Source organism: Micromys minutus (assembly GCF_963924665.1).
Source record: "Micromys minutus genome assembly, chromosome: 3".
NCBI classification, from domain to species: domain Eukaryota; kingdom Metazoa; phylum Chordata; class Mammalia; order Rodentia; family Muridae; genus Micromys; species Micromys minutus.
Window position 1 is genome coordinate 88,933,937 of NC_137972.1, and position 20,494 is coordinate 88,954,430.

The 20,494-nt window shown below is 41.1% G+C and overlaps 1 protein-coding gene across 1 annotated transcript in view; it reads left to right on the top strand.

Annotated features, from left to right (window-relative positions):
* The first annotated feature begins 556 nt into the window (after nucleotides 1-556).
* Nucleotides 557-20,494, top strand: part of EML4 (EMAP like 4) — a 104,351-nt gene continuing 84,413 nt past the window's right edge. Inside the window, exon 1 of the mRNA XM_080913638.1 lies at nucleotides 557-778. Within this exon, the coding sequence (XP_080769764.1) occupies nucleotides 754-778 (25 nt within the window). The 5' untranslated portion in view covers nucleotides 557-753. The remainder of the gene's footprint in view (nucleotides 779-20,494) is intronic.

Consider the following 20,494-nt stretch of genomic DNA (forward strand, 5'->3'; position numbering starts at 1 on the left):
CGGCAATAACATTGCTTGCTTGTGCTCCGTCCTAGAACCGGCGGCGGACCCGGCCTCAAGCTGGTCAAAAAGTCTCTACTTACAGTTCCTCACCGGACTAGAGGGGAGGGGAACCCCAGGAAGGGGAATCCCTTCTCTCACTTGTTAGCCTCCTTACCGTCCTTGTCGGATTATCAGCACCCTTCAAACGAACTCTAGAACTGTACTCCGCGGGGTTCCCAGAGGGAGAGAATCCCACCATGCACGTCAGCTTCCTAGCAGCAGGATACCCACGAGCCCCATCCACTCAGACTCAGATTCGGGCTGGGGAACACTGGCCGCGAACCTGGCCAGGAACAGAAGTGTATGTAGCCAGTACTCTCGTAGTATTCTCTGCGGCAGCGGAGGCCGGGCAGAGGGAGGGGCGTGTCTCGAGAAGCCCCGCCCTGTTCCATCACGTGGGGGGCGGGATCGGAAGCGTGACGGCGTGCGCGGGGGCGGAGCCGTGGCTGCGCGCGGGCGCGGGGGGCGGGGCGCGGCGCTCACTGTTGCGGCTTGGGAGAGAGAGGCCGGGCAGGCGGCGGGCGGCGCGTCTCTCAACCTGAGTGACCGACTGACCCTCGGGCTGACCGGCGGGCGGCGGAGGCGGGAGTCAGAAGCCGCGCCGGGAGACGCTGAGAACGAGCGGGTCAGGTTCCGCGGCCGCCGTTCGGTCGCTGTGCTGAATGAAGCGCCCGCCCCGCTGAGCCCCGAGCCCGGCGCGTTCTCCGCAAGATGGACGGTTTCGCCGGCAGCCTCGGTGAGTCCGGCGGCGGGCTCGCGCCCCCCGAGCGTAACCCGGGACCCCGGCTTCCTGCGCGCGCGCCGCGGGCCCTGCTCCGCGGCTGCCCCTGCGGGTGGCCGCCGCTCCCGGCACATGGTCCCCGCGAGGCTGCAACCCCGCCGCCGCCTCCGGGACGGGCGGCCCCTCCCCCATGCAGCTCTCGCCTCTGGACCCTCCTTTCTTCCCAGAGCCCCCTTCAGTGCGAGGGCCCTCCTTCCCCTCAACGACCCTCTAGCCACTGCTACGTCCCTCCCGGTACACTTAGCACCTTCCTCCGACCCCCGTTAAAATCGGGGCACCCCTTCATCAAATACAGACTCTCGACGGAATTGTAGGCAAATTGTAGCCTTTCCGCAGAGAATAGGAATCTCCAGTTCCATTTCTGGATTGGAGTCACCTCTTTTAGTCTTTCTTTTTGGAAATTTATTAAGTAGCCCTCAGTAACTGACAACTTCACTTCTCTGCACGTTTCGCAGTGGTGGCGAGCATACCATTTGCTCAATACAGGAAAGGAAGAGGTGCATCTGTGTTGGGGGACCCTCTTTAAGAGTGAAAGCAGAAGTATGTTCTCCATGCCTGCTGGAGAGAAGTAATCCTGCCCAATGAACCCATAAGAGGGGGCCTCAATCGGGAAAGAAAGGATTCTCCATTTTTGGAATACGCTGTCTTTGTGGACCGGAGAGAAAGGGATAGGTTATTCGGTTGGCTGAGGTGTCTTCTCAGTGTTTTTAACTAGAGTACAGGTGGTGAATTTCGTGACTGGCCTGAGGAACGGGAGAACTCCAGGGTACCTGTGTCTGGAATTACTATTCTTTGAGGCCACTGGAATCCAGTTACTGTAGAGATTTCAGTGGTATGGCGAGAGAAACGATTCTGCTTTGGCTGATACTGTGGTTATGTGATACCTGCGGCTGGGTTTGATTTGTATATTTGACTATTTTATGTGGCAGTAGCCTGTAGTCAGATGCTTTTCTTTTCCATTTTCTGATAATAAATCTCTAGTTAGTTAATGTTCACTGATCAGCAAACCATCTGGCACCAAGCCAGATTTTAATCTGCTCATACACGGTTGGGATTAAATGGATTTTTTTTTTTTTTTAAGTAAAGTTAAAAAGTAAATAGAAGAGCATTAGGGTCTTGAGTTGTTAAATAGTGAAGGCACAGTTTTGGTCTTGACTTTCTTGAGGAGAGGAAAATCATTGTTATACAGCTTTGACAATGGAAATCCTAAAATAGGAGCAATGCATTGTGGCTCTTTTCTCTTTAAAGACACCTGTTGTCCATTATCTAACCTTTGATGTCTTGTAATTCCTTACATAGTGAAGTTACTTCCTTCTTGGGCTCCGTTTAGCCAGGCATTAACTCTTCATTTACTTTTAGTTGTGTGACTGGTTCATTCCCCAGTTCATATGGGCTGGAAGACGGGAGATCTGCTAACATGCAGATTGGGTATCTTGGGGGAGACTGATAATCCCTGTGTGTAATGAGGTCTTTACTCTTGTGCTTGTTAGTTCTGAGGAATTTTGGAGGGCTTGCAGAAGCCCCTGAGTTTTGAAAGTGCCTTTTTCACCAATTGAAGCACTTAAGTTAATTTTGAAAGTGTATATGCCTCATTAACTAATCCAGTAGAGACAACAGAAAGAGTTGCAATCAGAAAAACAAATCTCATTTCTGTGTTGTATTAAAGATCCGTAATGTTGGACTTTAAACATTCATTTCACACCATCTGTTGTGATCCTAACATTGAATTGCCATCTTTTTGGTGTGTGATGAAAGTTTGCCCTTAAGATTTGTCGATGAGCAGGGCACAGAGATATGCGTATGTCAGCTGCAGGACAGGGGTGGCTTTTGTCTCCATTCTAGAGTTGCCTTCTATGAAGAGAGTTTGTAGCAGTTGTGCCTTTTCTTTTTGTTGCTTTCTATGAGTAAAACTAGGCCCCATCTTAATTGAAACCTTAAAGGATTGGGAGTGGGGGAGGGGAGCTGGTATATTTTACTAGTAGCCTTTAAGCAGAGCTCTCTGCTCAGTTCTTGCCAAATAGCTTGTTTCTGTTCCCTGCAGTTCATTAGCCTGGAGCTTAGAGTTACATTGATCTTTATTTTATCATCAAGAGAGCCATTAGTGTAAAAGAAAGCACTTATGTGTAAAGACTTCTTTTTTCAACTAAAGAATTCAAACCATGTGAAATTCTTCTGGGGTAACATATTGAAAGTGTTTTTCTCAAGGAAGCGGATGCTTATATCTCCTTTCGAATACTAGAGAAGTTCTTGGAAAATTGTGAGAGACTACATTTTTATGAGCAAAAAAAAAAATCCAGTATTTTTATCAGCGGAGTGATTCTGTAAAAGCTGATTATTTAAGGGAATCCAAACCCAAACCATGCCCACTCTGTAGTCAGTGATTAGATAAGAAAAACATGTGTATTATATAGGGGTTTTAGGAAACAGAGATAGGAATGTTAGATGATGAAGTTACACATTCCTTGTATTACCCTTGTTTTACAAGCAACTAAAAGATCCTTTTACTCTCTACAGCTGATGAATTCCAGGTAGTGTGGCTGGCAGGTACTTGTACTATGAAGTTTCTCCGAGTTGCACAGTATCTTCTTAGTATCTTTCAGCACCTACATTAGGGTCATTTGAAAGGCAGCACCTAAGTTCAATTCCCAGCAACATCATGGTAGCTCACAACCATCAGTAATGGGATTTGATGCCCTCTTCTGGAGTGTCTGAAGACAGCTGCAGTGTACTTACATACATGAAATAAATAAACCTGCACTTGGGAACTGGGTATTTAAAGTTACCCCATGGTGCTTTGGTGTGTTGTCACCACATCTCAGTATGGGTATACACACATGTCTCACAATAAAGCCTCTCTTCACTGTTCTTACTCACTTTCAAGGCAGAGGCTAGATACATTCTATGCTTAGTCTTCTTTTAGCATCTTTTTCAGGTCTTAAGTCAGTTTTTGTTGTTGTTCTGTGTTGTGTTGTTTGGTGGTAGTGGTTGTTGGTTTTAAAACCCCACCCTTGAGACAGGGTCTTAACTATGTAGTCCAGGCTGCCTTGAACTTGTGACTGTTCCATTATCAGCATTCTAAGTGTTAGATTACATACCCTGGGATAAAATCTTTTTGTGTAATAAGAGTTTTAATTTTAATATATTTATCTTGGAATTAGCCTAAATGTGAGTATTTGCATTTTAAAGAAAGTACAAACTTAACCATGCCAGTTTACAATATAAAATTTAGATTATAATAATGAAGGTTATTATGTGTAAGAAATAACATTTTTTCATGATTCCTGGGCTGGCTGGTCTGTGTCTGCCTACTGAGCATGTGTCACTATAGTGTTTATAGGTTCTTGGTTTATGGAGTTCTGAGGGCTGAACCATGGCTTTGTAAATGGTAGGCAAGCTCTCTACCAACTGAACTACATACTCAGCTTAAATCTTGCTTTCTTTAAATGAAAAATGTAGGACTTCATTTTTAGATTTCTGAACAGGTTCTAACAAAGCCCACGCTGGGCTTGAACTCACTTCATTGCTGAGGTTGGCCTTGAACTATTGATCCCTGTCTTTACCTCCAGAGTTAAGAATTACGGGAGTATTCCACTACACCAAGCCCTTTAAAATTTTTTAAAATATGTTTGTAAGACAAACTCATGCTGTGTTGTCTTGGCTGGTCTTGAACTCTTGGGCTTCTACCTCCCTTCTGCCTGAGCTGCTTCAGTAACCGGGACTACTGGCACACGCCACCATGCCTGTCTGATTTTCAATACTAATCTAGCTTCAAACACCCTTTAAATATTCAATAAGCCCCACCATTTTTTTCTTTCATGTAATCATTTGGGTTTTTTTTCTAAACAATTTAATTTCTTATTGGTTGTCTTGAAGGGCTCAAGATAGCTTTAAGTGGGCCTGGGCTGATGGTCCAGTAGATTTGCTTGCTGGATAGGAGTTGAGCTCTCTAGCCCCCGTCTAAATGTGTGGGTGTGGGTGAGCCTGTAATTCTACCATCCATACTATCGAGTTCTTAGTTCAGTGGCAAGTGATGGAGAAAGACACCTGATGTCAGCATCAGGCCTCCATATACACCTGCGCACACACTTGCACCCATGTATACTAGAGCATGCAAACACGCCACACACAGTAACACGTGCAAGAAGATAATTATCTGTCCATGATGTGATAAGTGACTCAAATGTAGGTACAATATCTACAGCATGAGTGTGCTAGAATATTACTATGTGTTCCGGTACTGCCATAGGGGGACCACCAGCTCTGTGCTTTTTACTCTTAAAGAAAGGACAAGAAAAACACATGCTTTTGTCCTTTGGGAGCTAACTGCTGGCTTTAAATAGGCATCTAGAAATGTTTATTAAGTGTAGGAAAACAGCAGGAACAGAGGCAAAGGAGGGCAGCACCACTTAGAATGCTGTGCTGTGTATCAAAGCAAGTGATTGCAGAGACCAAACATCTGGAGATTGCTAGATATCTCTCTATAAAGCCTGGCCTTTTGAAATTATGAAAGAATTTATTTGGCAGTCCGAATTCCAGGGATTATACGACTAGGTCTTTATCTGTCTTACTTTTTATTTTCTATATTTGAATTAGATATAGAAAAACTGTGTTAATGAAAGCTCATATCTATATTATGGAAAACGTCACCATTTGTTCATAGGAAGTCTGAAACATTTTGATATTTAAATAGACGAGTCAAAGACCTTGTAACAGTTGGAGGAAGTAGCTCACAGCTACTGTCTCCATGTGGCAGTTTCCCGGGATGTTGTGGGTCTTTGTGCCTGTATGTTATGTTACCTCTCATTCTATAGTTCCCGGGGCCTTAGGTTAGGATAACACCTTAACTTAGCATGTTGCTTTGTAGTTTACAAAGAACCTTTATTCTTTAACATATGTATGGCGGGTTTTAAGGTCTAAATTGTTGGCCCTTTGTAGATGGAATGGAGGTTCAGAGAGTCTGAGGTTATTTCTAAAGCTATATGAATAAGGCGGGCTCATTTGAGAAAGGGTTAACTCAGAATTTGTGTTCATGTTAAACAATAAAACAATAGCAGAGAAGAAAGATAAGCTATAATTATATGTCTGGCATGTGTGCAGTTAAAAGGTTAGTGGATTTGTAAGCCTTTTCCTATACCTGGAATTTCAATATTGAAAATTATGCCATTTCATCCTCATTTTCCTCACTGGCACACAACCTTTTAAAAAACTAAGGCAAAAGAAAACAACAAAGCAAACCAAGCAAACCTAAGAGAACCCTGAGCTTACTTCATCTGATGGAGTTCAGGGTTCTTTCCCTCTCCGCTGGTGGCTGCTTTCTGAGAGAGGGTCTTGCTGTGTAGCCCACACTGTCCATGAACTGGCTCTCTCCTTAGCTTTTCTAGTGTGGGCACTATGGGCCTGTGCCTTGCCATTCATTCCTGCCCCAATAGTGACTCCTCAGACCTCATGGACATCAAATACAAAACAACCAAATCTGGAATCTTTTTCTTCAAAATCAGTTTTTGTAGACTCACTGTTGAAGCACTCTACTTTGTTTCTTATAAAATGGCAGTTTTGTAAAGTTAAACACTTGAAGTACAGACTTTGCTCTTGGTTGGTAAGTGTTTAGATAAGGAAAAAAACTAGTTGCCTTTTACATTGAATAGCAATTAAGGTTCTACAGTGGTTTTTGAAATCATAGACAAGGATGCTAAGTCACTGGCCATTTTATACATGCTACAGTGAAGTTATGCATTATATTAATGTGTGTGTTTTTACATGAAGTATTTTATCACCTAGACTTGCAGTCACAGGATGTTTGATTTCTTGCCACCCCCCACCAAATTAAAAGTGTCTTTGAAGAAATACAATTTGTATCATTACTTCTTATCTCACCCCCTTACCATCCCTCTCTCCTAGAAGAGTTTCATGGGTTTCAAGTAGCCCAAGCTGGCCTCAGACTTGCTCTATAACTGAGACTGGCCTTGAACTCCCAGTGTACCCGCTTCTACCTCCTAGATGCCGGGATTATAGGCCTGTGCCACTATATCCAGCTTCTTTGTTTTTGTCAATTATTTTTCTTCTTAGTACTGGGGGATTGAATTTAGGGTTGCATCAATAGTAGCAGATGACCTACCACTGAGCTACATCCTCAACCATCTCTGTAGCTGTCTCTTCCTCCTCTTCCTCTTTTGGTGGGCTTGTTTTTTCAAGACAGGGTTTCTCTGTGTATTTCTGAAACTCACATTGTAGAACAAATGGGCCTCAAATCCAGCAATCCCTCTGCCTTTTGAGTGCTCAGATTAAAAGTGGCCACCACAATGTTCAGTGTTTGTTACCTTTTCTTATTCCTTGGTTTCTTTTCTATCACCATAATTCACACATTTGTTATTCTATACATATATTGTATTAGGTTTGATTATGTTTGATAAAGTATTCTGGCCCAGGTTCGTGGTGATGCTTTGAAGTGCTGGTCATGTGTATGACCTATTAATGGGTTCTGAAATCAATTTATTAATGGTCAAGACCAACATTTAAAAAGACTAAGGCAGGAGGAAACATTATAAAATGGTAGTGCTCCACATGATAATGCACAGAACTTTAAATTCCAGTTGTATATGTTTGACTTAGATTGTAGTATAAACCTCTGTGGGCAAAACATTTTGTGAGGTAAACACTTTTGGTGGTTAAGCTCTATCTGTGAGAGAATAGGAATACTGAAATGAAGACGAGTGAGCATTAGAAGTTACAATGAGTAGTGTGCTATCACTTTAAAACATCTGGATGAGTGAAGGGCGTTTGGTGCGTTATGATACGATTTTATAAAGTTGGTAGATAGGATATGATAATTTGCTTTGTCTAATGATTCTTTGACTTCTAAGAGGATTTAGATTTACCATCTATTAGCTTTAAAAATATTTTAATTTTTTAGTTATATGTATGGGGGATTTGGGGAGAGAAGGTATGTGCATGCAAGTGTAGGTGCCTGAGAGGCCAGAAGACAGTCCCAGGTCACCTGGAGCTGGAGATACAGGCAGTTGTGAGCCTGTTTATATGGCTGCTGGGAACTAAACTGGGGTCCCCTGCAAGAATAGTTCTCAACCCTTGAGCCATTTCTTCAGCTCCTATTTTAGCTTTTCAAATGGAATTGTCTGCCTTGATTTACTGATTAAATAGTTCTAAATAGAATTTATCACTTTTCAGTGTCCAACTCAGGTTTATTTGTCTTTATCCTGAGTCTACTCCTGGTTCTCTAGGAAGTCTTCCTAAAGTGAATTTGTACTTAATACCTAAAGCATATGAGCCTGTACTTAAAAGTTGAAGCTTGTTTAATTTAAAATTTTATGTTTATCCCCATGAATAATTCATGTGATTATTTTGAGACCATAATAAGAGTCAGTGAGACCAAATAAGACAGGAACCCAATAGCTCACAAACCAGGAGGGAATGTGGTGAAAATCAGGATGTCTGTATGGCCTTACATTTGTCCCTATTGTGTGCTTATTAGTTGCAAGGGGGGAAAATAGTAACTGCACAAAGTCAGATGGCACCGTGAATGCACAGTCAAAACAAATGCTGCCAGCAGTCATTATGTGCCTTAGCTTTTTATCCTCCATGAATGGTCTGAATCTAATTAGAAAAACTTTGAAAGTGTATGCACGTGCATGCGGATGCACACACACAGATACACACACACACACTTTATAGAGTTTTTGGTAATGGTCTGTATTAAAGGAGACTAAAGAAACATTGGACTATGTTTTCAAGAGAAAACTACAATAAAGAATATTATTGACTCAACACTGAAGTTTACGTTGTAGGAGAGATTAAAGTATTATTATATCAGTGCTTAACTTACTAACTAATATTGATAAATATCCTAACATAGTGCATGGAGATATTTTTATTCTTAGGAAATAGACACTCGTTGGTAGGGAGAAAGGACCATGATGTCTGTAACTTGCTCTTGTTTGTGGCAGGGCTTATTGTAGGGCTGAGCTGAGACTCACCGTGGAACCCACACTGCCATAGTCCTGTCTCAGCCTCAGTGCTGGGAACAGGTATGCACTGCCACATCTACTGTGTCTAACTTTCAAATGATTCATTTCAAAGTTTACACGTTTAATAGGTGAGTATATATACTTATGTACATATGTAAAAAACAAACGTATACAGACAGTGTTATCTGTGAGTGAATTTGGTAATAGCCATTTGGGTGGTATTTTGTTTTGTTTTGTTTTGTTTTTATTACTATTGTTCTTGCAGCTTTTCTGTGACCCTGGCATTTTCCAATATAGAGTTTTAAAAATTGTATAAACTTTGCTCTATAGTCCACAATGTGTAGCGTTCAAAAAATACAGAACTAGCTGTCTCTCAGAAAATTCCAGGGCAAACCTTTGATATAAAACTGTGCCTGTGAGATGTGGTCTGTGTGTATATCATGTGGCATCTTTGTATCCCTAGACCTCGATTTGAGAAATATGACATTGCTGTGGTTCAGACTTAGCAGACAGACATTTTATGTTTTGTTCAGCCCTTTGGGTGTTCTAAAATTTGAGAAATTGGTACTGGAGAGGCTGCTTAGCCATTAAGAACACTGTTACCTCTTGCAGAGGACCTGGATTTGCTTCCCAGCACCCATGTGGCAGCTTACAATTGTCTGTAACTCCAGTTCCAGGGAACCTGACAATCTCTTCTGACCACTGCAGGCACCATGCAAGTTTCTAAATGGATGCCCATCACATTTTTTATTTTCTGTGAGCCAAGGACATTGCTCTTTAGCCACAGTCACCCAACAGTATTGGAGCTCAGTCTTAGTGGTGACTTAGAAACTAAGGCCACAGTTTCCTGCTCCAGTCCTGGAGTGGCCGTCATTTCAAGATGACTTAGTTTTTGTGGAGAATGGTGTTTAAAGGCCAGTTCTTTGTTCTGGCTGTAGGAATAACTCATTATCACGGAGTAGTCAGATTAAGAGTGTGCTTGTGCAGTAAAAATGAGTTTACACCTGTGAATTTTTTTTTTAAATAATCGGATAGGGCTCATTTTAGTTTTCTCAACATATTTGTAACTTATTTTTCAAATTGTGAGGAATCTGGTCTTCAGTTTGCTTAAGCAATCTTCTATCTTATTTTCTCACCAGCTCCCAGTTTAACTCCTTTGTGTAGACATCTTCATCTCCTTTGGGCTCCAGCATGAGAGGCAGGGTCCTTTTCCTTCATCTGGATGTTGACACCTGCATTGTCCTTTGACACCCTCCGCTGGGCTACTCTTGAATGTCTTCTTTCCACGCCTCTTTTGCTATTTCTTGGTGACTTTAGGACTGGCACGGTTTGTCTTAAGACAGGGAATCATGTACTCAGGTTGATCTTGGATTCATGATCCTCCCAAGTACTGGGATTACAGGCGTGCGTCACCATTCTTGGGCATTTCAAATGTTTTTTACTAACCCGTGTTAAATAGCACATAATAATGGGTTTCATTGTGACATTTCCATACATTGTACATTGTTATCACATTCACAGACCTCCCCATTCTTTCCACTTCCTCTTCCCAAGTAGTCTCCCTTCTATTTTTATCTCTCTCTCTCTCTCTCTCTCTCTCTCTCTCTCTCTCTGTGTGTGTGTGTGTGTGTGTGTGTGTGTGTGTGGTGTACCTAATGAATTTCAGTATAATTTATAGGAGCATAGACACTTTACTGGTGACTACTCAACCAAAGAAAATGTCTCTTCCTCATCAACCATGAGCTGCATATAAACCCTCAGGGAGGGTTTTGGTGTGTCCAAGCTTGTACGGGAAACCACAGCTCCTGTGAGTTCCAGAGTTAGATAGCCACGTCATGCCTGGCAGTCAGCATTCCATGTCACTCCCCTGCCTCTTCTATCTCTTCCATTCTTTCTGCCCCATGTGCAGTGTTCTTGTGCCTTGGAGAAGTTAGATGTCTTGATATTCAGCAGTCATCTAGTCTCAGTTTGATGGCTGCGAACAGCTGTTGTGACTGGAGCGAACAGTAGCACTGGTCTGTGGGCATAGACATCGTTATTTAGAGGGTATCAGTAGCTTCTCCTAGGGCCTCTGACCTTCCCAGCCATGACTACTATACATGAATTCCCTCCTGTGGGGCAGTGTCAAGCCCAGTAAGAAAACACTTAGTTGTCCCCGTAGACTTGACACTGTTGCCCCGGTGGGCCATTCTGCTTGGCATTGGTACTGAGGCACAGAAGGCCCACAGGTAAGTTCTCCCCCAGTGTTTGTGTTACAGGTCTAGCATGGTAAAGACGAGCAGGCACTGACAGGCATCCAGCCCAGCAGCTAAGATGTGTGGGGTGGGTCTTCAGCAATAGGGGGTTATCTAGTTCAAGGGAGGACCAACAGGTGGCAGTTGATAGTGTTTTAGGATATCTCAGGGACACCCCCTATCAACAACTTGTGTGTGTCACTGTGTGTATATACACACACATTTCTGTATTACATGCAAGTGGCAGCTAGAGGTCAACATTGGGTGTGTTCTGTATTCTCCATCTTGCTTTTACCTTGTCACATTTACCTATACACCTACATACACGTCTTTGTGCACATGTGAAGGTCAGAGCACATCTTATGGAAGCTCATTCTCTCCTTTCGCTATATAAGTTTCAGGAATCAAACTCAGGTTTTCAGGCTTAGTGGCAGGCATTTTATTTGCCAAGCCAACTTCCTTGCATCTTTTTTTGAGATAGGGTCTCTCACTGAACCCAGGACTTTGTGGTTTAGTAGCTCTTTGATGCAGTGAGTCTGGCCAGCGAGCTCTAGGGATCTTTGTCGTCTTTCCCCCACCTCTGACCAGTGTTAGGTTTTCACATTTGTACACCATGTCTAACTTTTACATGAGCGCTAGGGATCTGAACTCAGATCCTCCGTCATGTGTGTGTGGCAAGCACTTCACTGACTAATACCTCTCCTCTAGCTGCTGGCTATGCCTGCCTTCAATTAAAAAAAAAAAAAAAGTAAACCAGCACTCTTACCATGAAAACCAGCACTTTTACTGAATCCATTTCATTTTCTGCCATCCCAGTCCTGTGTACATGCATATCAATCTGTTTGAGCCACCATAATAAACTTTTACACAATGTGTCGCTTAACAGAAATTATTTTTTTTTAGTATTCTGGAAATTTGAGGTCCAGCCAAGATCAAAGCGTTAGTATTTTTGCTTTTTGTTCGCAGCCTCCCTCTTTAGTAGCAGCTATTCACCATGCCTGCACATTCCAGGTATCCAAAGATTTATTTATTCTATATGAGTACTCTGTAGCTGTCCTCAGACGCACCAGAAGAGGGCATCAGATCCCATTACAGATGGTTGGGAGCCACCATGTGGTTGCTGGGAATTGAACTCAGGACCTCTGGAAGAGCAGTCAGTGAGTACTCTTAACCACTGAGCCATCTCTCCAGCCCTACATGCATCTTTAAATTAGTTTTTAAAAAGGATATTCAGTATGCTGGATAGGGTTTCATTATTATAGACTTAATTATATCTGTAAGAATCTTAGTCTTCAAATACTATCACACTTTAAACTTCTGTGGAGTAGGACTTAGTTGAGGACATAATTCAGTCAACAAGAACATGCATAAAAATGTGTATAGTGCAGATAAATAAGGTTAGGTGAAACTTTAAATCATACCATTGCAAGTAGTCACTTTTGATGTATATTTTAATACCCTCGTGATACTTTAGATCATGAATATAAATTAGCTTGAAAGTATTTGCTGTCAGTGGGAAGGCATTCCGGATGTCTAGTTCTTACTGTCTCATTTCTATATTTAAATAGTGAACAAACACATATCTTTGAGCTAGCTGTGGTTAGCTAATATGTGAGGGAGATTGGGTAAAGAAAATACACGTAAGCAGAAAAGTCAGTTTTCCTCCCTAAAGTACTGTGGCTGTCTTTCCTTAGCAAGTATAAATAGACTCTTCAATGTACTATATTCCACTGTTTGGACATATGTCATCTTCAGTTGTATGTATCAAACATAACTTACTTTTGATGATTGAGGTGGCTTTTATCAGTGCTAGGCATAGTTCTTGTGGTAATACAGTGGTTCCTTCTGGAGCTGTTTGTGGGGTTTGTGTCCTTCATACAGTAAATGAATTAAGAGGGTTAAATTATTACTCATGGTCTTAATTCTTATCATTTAAGGCTAGTGTTGTCTGCTCTTTTTATTTGAAAATCGTATTTGAATTTACATGTCTTAAAAAAATACTCTGGGCTGGAGAGATGGCTCAGTGGTTAAGAGTACTAACTGACTGCTCTTCCAGAGGTCCTGAGTTCAATTCCCAGCAACCACAAGGTGGCTCCCAACCATCTGTGATGGGATCTGATGCCCTCTTCTGGTGCGTCTGAAGACAGCTACTGTGTGTGTGTGTGTGTGTGTGTGTGTGTGTGTGTGTGTGTGTGTGTGTGTATTAAATCTTAAAAATATATATACCATTATCAGACCTAAAATTTAGTGGTAATTTCTTTAGATATATACAGGTCTGTGATTGCCTGTCTGTCGGTATTTTGAGTTTGTTTTGTTTTGTTGAGACAGGTTCCTTTCCTGGCTGGTCTGGGACAGCTGTGTATTCCAGGTTTGACCCAAATTCAAGGGCTTCCTCAAATGCTTGGATTATAAACCTGCTCCACCACTTCTGGCTGCGATTCCCTTGAATACAGTTTTACAGTGGTTTATATTTAAGATCCACATATTACATTACATTGCTAGCTCTCTTTATTGTATATATGTTTTCCTCCATAGTTTGTTAAAGAAGTTGTCTTTTCTTTTATAGAATTTAACACACAAGTGTTGATCTTGGTGGTTTGTAATATATTTATTTTCTATATATCTTTTCAAATAAAACCCACAGATATTTATGTATTTGTTGTATTTTAATCTACTACATACATTTTTTTTCTTTCAAAACAAACAAACAAACAAACAACCCCAACAAATTGTGGGAACATCCTCAAACTGCCTCCTGAATTTTGACCATAATGGTTTCCCTTGCTTTCGGATGTGACAGATGTTCCTGCAATGGTTTGAATGTAAATGTTCCGGAAGGGTCAAATACTTGAACTTTTGGTCCCCAGTTGGTAGCACTGTTTGGGAAGATTTAGGAGGTACGTATGGCCTTGTTGGAGAAGGTATCCCCCTGGAGTTGGACTTGGACATTTTCAGCTTTCTGCTTCTCGGCTTCGTGCTTGTATTTAAGGATGTGAGCGCTCAGCTTCCTGCTTCCTTCCGCCTTGCTTCCTCAGCTTGCTGCATCCCTCACATTCCCTCTGGAGTCGCACCCTTTCTTCTGTAAGGCTCTTTGATTTATCACAGTAACAGAAAACCACTTAATACAGTTCCCAGCATCTCTTATATGTCCCAGTCTACTTGAGAAATCAGCAATTTCTCTAGTAAGTTGGGTGTTATTTTTTTTAAATACAGACATGGTATGCTTGACTCTAGAGGTTTGTATTGCTGTTGGGTCAGTGTTTCTGATTTTTCCCTTTTTATTTAGACTTGAAGTTTTTAAAAATAAATTTATTCTGTCTGTCTGTCTCTACGTACATATGTACACTTTGCAGAACTCTTCTACCCAGAATGGAACCTGGTTGGTCAGCTTTACCCAGTGAACCATTTCACCAGCTCCTTTTTTCCTTTTTCCAATTTTAAACCTGTTGTAGACTGGGAAACAGGTAGCACAGCCTGTCTGCATATAAGGATTGTTTTGAACTGCAAAGTTGATGGTGTATGACTTTAAACTGTATGTCCAACAAAATAATCACAACTTTATATTGGTAATAATATCAATAACAGGATATCAGATGCTGTTAAGAATATTCTGAGTGAGGTCTTTAGTAAAATGTGTGATCTTTTAAATTCATAAATTTGTTAATATGTATATTTATATGCACACAGTGAAAATTTACAGACCATATACACTGTTCTTTTTCTTTAAGTTTATTTTTGTGTATGTTACAATTTTGAGTGTATGGGAGAGTGTGAATACACACATGCCATGTTGTATATGTGGATCAAATTGGAGGTTAGAAGAGTGCTTCCAGGAGTTTCTTGTTTCACTGTGGGATCTAGGGATTGAACTCAGGTTGGCAGTCTTGCAACGCAAGCATTTTACCTGCTGAGCTGCCACACTGGCTCTGTATTTTATTTGAAGATTATCAGTTGAATTTTTATGAGTGAGCTGTTGGTGTATCAAAGGTCAGTTTATTCTGTTATATACTCTGTAAGAGTACATTTCTTTTCTGCAGAACAGTGGTTCTCAACCTGTGATTTGCTTTCTCAGGGATCACATATCTGATATCCTGCATATTAAGATTCAGTTATGAAGTAGCAATTAAATAATTTTATGGTTGGGGTTACCACAACATGAAGGACTGTATTAAAGGGTTGCAGCATGAGGAAGTTTCATTGCTACGTAATAACTGCAATTTTGCTACAGTTATGAATTATAATGTAAATATGTAGGATATTGAGGTTGCAATTCACAGTTGAGAAACAGCTGGGAGAATGTGCTTTTCTGACTTCCTAAAGTTAAGATGACTGTTTTAAAAGACAGACACATTCAATACTACTTTCAAGTATTGTTGTCTCTAATATTTATTTTTTGCATGTCAATTTTGAAGTGGTTATTCTGTACTGGTCTTCTGAGAGATACTTGAGAGCAAATGACACAATTTGTCTGTTTTTCATTGAGTCATTTGTTCCAGAAAAGTATCACAACTGACTTGTATTGATGAGTGAGTAGGAGGTCTGGTTGAAAACAATCTCGTTGAAGGACATCCTGTTTGCAGTTTGGGTGGGGCATAGCTGTGAGTGCTGTTCATACTCCTTGGCGTCCATTGGCAGCTTAAATTTTCAGTCTTCAGTTATGGTTGGTATCTGTGTGCAGACAGTGAGTGACTTCCCACTTCAGAATCTAATAATGTGGATTGAGATCAGATACTAGGGAGCAACATTTAGAACAGATTATTACTTTAAAATATTAATCATGACCGTGAATGGGATTTAATGATTATACTGAAACTTGTTTTCATTGAAATGCCTTTCCTTGGCTCATTACTGCAGTAGGGGTAAGATTATGGAGTTTGAGTCTTATGCAAGCTGCATAATGCTGTGATTCCAAATTCTACATACGCTCTGTAGTAAGGAGGGTTTTCTGAGTGTAGCTCACAGCCTTACTGAATGTAGTGGGAACCAGTGAGTGAGCTGCTGGAAATCCCTGCTCTCATAAGGGTGTAATTCTGTGGAGGATTCAGGCAATATTTAGTCAGGAAATATTTATTGAATGCTTGGTATGTGCTCAGCACTCTTCCAGCTATAAACAAAGTCCTTATGGGTTTATAATGTAGGCTTTTAAACAGAATGGTAGGAGTCATTTTGGTGAAGTATAGAAAGCTTTGGGAACCTGAAGGTTTACCTTAGGCCTCTGATGTCAGTCATTATCCTCAGTTTCAGATCTTTGTTTTAGCAGAAAAACAGGTCAGGGCATACTGTCTTCCCAAGAGAGTGTGCAGAGGAATGTTTACTTGCCACGTCTGCTCCCACTCTGAAACAAACACCCAAGAAAAGGACAGAGCAGCTCACGTTTAGTAGCAGTTTTCAGTGTAGTGTGGCTGTTGTTGGCTTTGTCTGTCTGCTGGCATTCTCAGTTGTTAATGAGTTCTGGGGTTCTGTCGTCTGTGTTACCTATTTTAGTGATAACTGTCTCAGATACTTGCTGCTTCTTTGGTTTTGATTATGAGTCTTATGATTTGTGTGGTATATTTGCTTTGAGCAATTATCATTGCAAGATATGGTGTTTAAGTGTCTTTCATCTCAACACTGAGGAGGTTAAAGTAGGAGCTCAGACCAGGGGCTTATAGGAAGTCCAGGGAGTTCAGGAACTTTATAGATAGCTGTAATAACTTTCTAAAGGGCCCCAAGCACCTTAGTTTCAGCCTAAAACTTACATCAAAACTTAAAACCTTATTAACAGTTAAATAGCTTGCATAAAACTGTACCTACATTAACACCTTCATTTGTGGATGATGATTATTGTAGAGATGAAACATCTGCAGTACAGAAGTCTTAAATGCTCCAAAGCCAGAACTTTGAACACTATACAAATTTTGTAGATGTAGGAACACTGGGTTTTTAGATTATGGGTGCAGTCTAGCCTGTGAAACACTCCAAAGTCTGAAACAAAACAAAATCTAATCCCTCAAAGCTACTACATCAATCAGAAACCCTTCCAGTACCAAGCATTTTGGGTAAGAAATTCTCAACATGTATGTTAGCTTTTTGGTAATTAATATTAACTATAGCCCTAACATGAAAAATCTTAAGTTTAACAGTTACCTTGTTTTCAGGTGGATTATTGTAGATTGTTGATCAATCTGAATTCAAGACCCCTATCCAATTACTCAGAATTTCTACAATGCTGCCCAGATCTTGAAACAGCTGTTTGTGGGTGGTGGTGATAGAGGCAAACAGTGGGTTGTGTGACCAGGATGAGGTCACCATTTCCACCTTCTGGTTCTTTCCGGATTTTAACACCTACTTTGGTACTGAAAGTGGTTTTGACTGTCAACTATGCCAATGAGAGTTGTTTAATAGTTCATCCATACAGTGATGTTATTTGTGTTTTGGATGAGACTTTCAGGGGTGTAATTTTTGTTTTAGCAACTGAAAGGAGTTGTTTCAGTAGATTGAAAATTGTCTGTACATATGGCAGTGTTGTAATGTCTGCTATGAATGTTACATTTCCACTAAGCCCACATTGGGCCATTAGCGTTTTCTTTCATACCGTATCATGAGTATTGTTGCTCCCGGTTTAAGAGCTTGCTTGCTACAGTGTTGTTAGGACTTGAACTCTTAGCTAGGTCTTCAGGCTGGCCTGTGCTCTGGCAAGCTTGTCCTTTAGCCTCCCTGACAGCTGCTCTTTTTCTTGTCTCCTCATTCCTTCTTACACCGTGCTCAGAGGGTGCTCTCTTTTCTCTCGCTAATGCAGTGTCCTCTCTCACTGCCTCTTTACCCCTCTCCTTGCCATCGTGTTTCTGATCCATCAGTCATCTATAGTTTGCGTTTGTCTTTCAAACCCCTGTTCATCAAGAACTAGTGTTAAGTACCACCCCTTCCTTTGACTACTTCACATTTTAGGGTTTTCATCTCTGCTGGGTCTGTATACATTTGGTGCTACAGAGATCAATCTGCACCTTAGATTGTTCAGCATGTGTCATCTGACTCTCATTTAGTTGCTTGGCTTTACATAGTTTGAGCTTCGCTAGGTAGTGCGTTCCGTAAGGATGGAAATGTATCTTGTGTGTAGTAGAATTATTTATTTTAATTCCAATTATTTATTTATTTATTTATGAAAGATATGTTTGTTTTTATTTATTTGTATGTATGTGTGTCCGTATGGAAGTATGCATAAGTGCATTCAGGCACTTGAGGAGGCCAGAAGGAGGGGATCTGATCGATCCCTGGAGCTAGAGTTACAGGTGGCTATGAACTGCCTAACATGAGTACTAGAAAATGAATTAAAGTCCACTACAAAAACACTCTTAATCACCAAGCTGAATCATAGACCCCATTTATTTTCATTACTTTGTGTGTGTGTGTGTGTGTGTGTGTCTGTCTGTCTGTTGATGACCATGCGACTGCCTTGGCATATATGTGGACGTTTGAGGACAACTTGTATGAGTTGGTTCTCTTTCCATTTTGTTGGGTCTGGAATTGAACTCAGGTCATTAGGCTTGGCAGCAAGCACCTTTACTTTTATCCACGGACCCTTCTCACTGATACATAGCCTATGCTGGCCTCCTGGTAAATCCTTCTGCTTTATCCTGCAAGTGCTGGGATCAGGCCTGGGCCACTATGCTTTGGTTAAATGAGTTTTTATTGCACCCAACATTCTGCACCTTGAATAGTAACTGCTCACATTCAGGGCCTGCTTCCACCAATGGGGAAAACTATGGAATGAGTGAGTCAATAGAATTGTCTTAAACTTTTCATTTTTATCAGATCTTGTTTTCTTCTTTGTGTGAAATGATAAACCTGTGATGTAGTGGGAATCAGCAAACTGCTACTTGGTGCAAGTCATACCTGCACCAAGGTGTATGTGTGTGCGCATGTATGTTGTAGTGCTAGATGGAACCCAAGACTTGGTGTTTGCTAGACAAGTACCCTACCAGTGAGCTACATCCCCTGCCCTTTTGTTCAGTGTCAGGAATGGTGTCTACATTTTTAAGTGGCTGAAAGTAGAAATCAAAAAAGTAATATTTTTAATGACATAAAAATATGTGAAATTCAGACTTAACATAGACATGTAACATTTTCTTATTGGAACACAGGCATACTCACCTATTTAGGGGTTGTTTATAGTTGCTTTCATGTAACATTTGTAAAGTGAAATAAGACAGAAATGGAATGGCTTGAAATCTTTATTCTTCATCGGTTTCTAACCCACTTCTTTAAAATAAATTTAAGCTGGGCATGATGGTACACACCTTTAATCCCAACAGTTAGGTAGATCTCCATGAGTTCAAGGCTAGTCTGGTCTCCATGGCAAATTTGAGGCCAGCCAGGGCTACATAGAGAAGATGTCTCAAGTAACTAGAAAAAGATAAAGTGGGTCTATTATTGTACTGAACTGGCATAGCGTCCTGAGAACTGCTAAGGAAGCACTAATAACTTGGTGCTGATAGATGGAAGCTAGAGAGGGATTAGTGAGGCCCACTCCTGAGGTTTGTCTTTATTTTGGGCAGTTGTTTATTAGCTCATGAATTTTACAAAATAATGATTTTTTTCTGTAGTGTGTGTGTGTGTGTGTGTATGTGTTGTGTGTTGTGTGTGTGTGTTCAGATCTAGTAAATGTAGTTTCTGGCTTCTCCCTTTCTGTAGCTCCTTTCCTTTCTTCATTTGTTCCTTTTCTACTTTCAGAGTAGTTCATTTTGCTTTTGAGATGCCACATGTGAGAGCAAACCAACAATGTTCTGCATGACTGAGTGGGTGCTCTGCATGAGTGGGAACTCTGTATGACTGAGTGGGTGCTCTGCATGAGTGGGTACTCTGTATAACTGTACTCTGACTGACTGAGTGCATACTCTTGTTGCCTGTTTGGGTCTGTTGTGTTTCCAAATAAAATCTTTCTTGTTCTCTCTCTCTCTCTCTCTCTCTCTCTCTCTCTCTCTCTCTCTCTCTCTCTCTCTCTGTGTGTGTGTGTGTGTGTGTGTGTGTGTGTGTGTGTGTGTGTGAGGAAGGTCATTGACATTTTGATGGTATTGCATAGAATTCATGCCCATTTTGGTGATAGTGGTCATTTTCCGTGTTTTTACGGGATGTCCTTCTATCTTCTAGAGTTATCTTCACTTTCTTTCCTGGCACTTAGTTTTTATTTTAGTGGTCTTCCACCTTGGTTAGGTGATTGCTTGGAATGAATATATATATTTTAAGTTACCGTGAATGGGATTTTTATGACTTTTTTCTTGATGAGCTCCTGGTTAGTATAAAGACAAGGTACTAGGTTTTGTGTGTTCTTTGTCTTGTTACATTGCTGAATTTGTTCAATTCAGAGACTTTGTTTCTCTTAGGAATGTGGTCTGCCAGCAGGGTTCAGTCCCTTCTGCTTCTCTCTTGGTTCTCTTGCCTTAACAGTTGAGAAGAGTTCAGCAGCTCTGCTATCAAGCCTT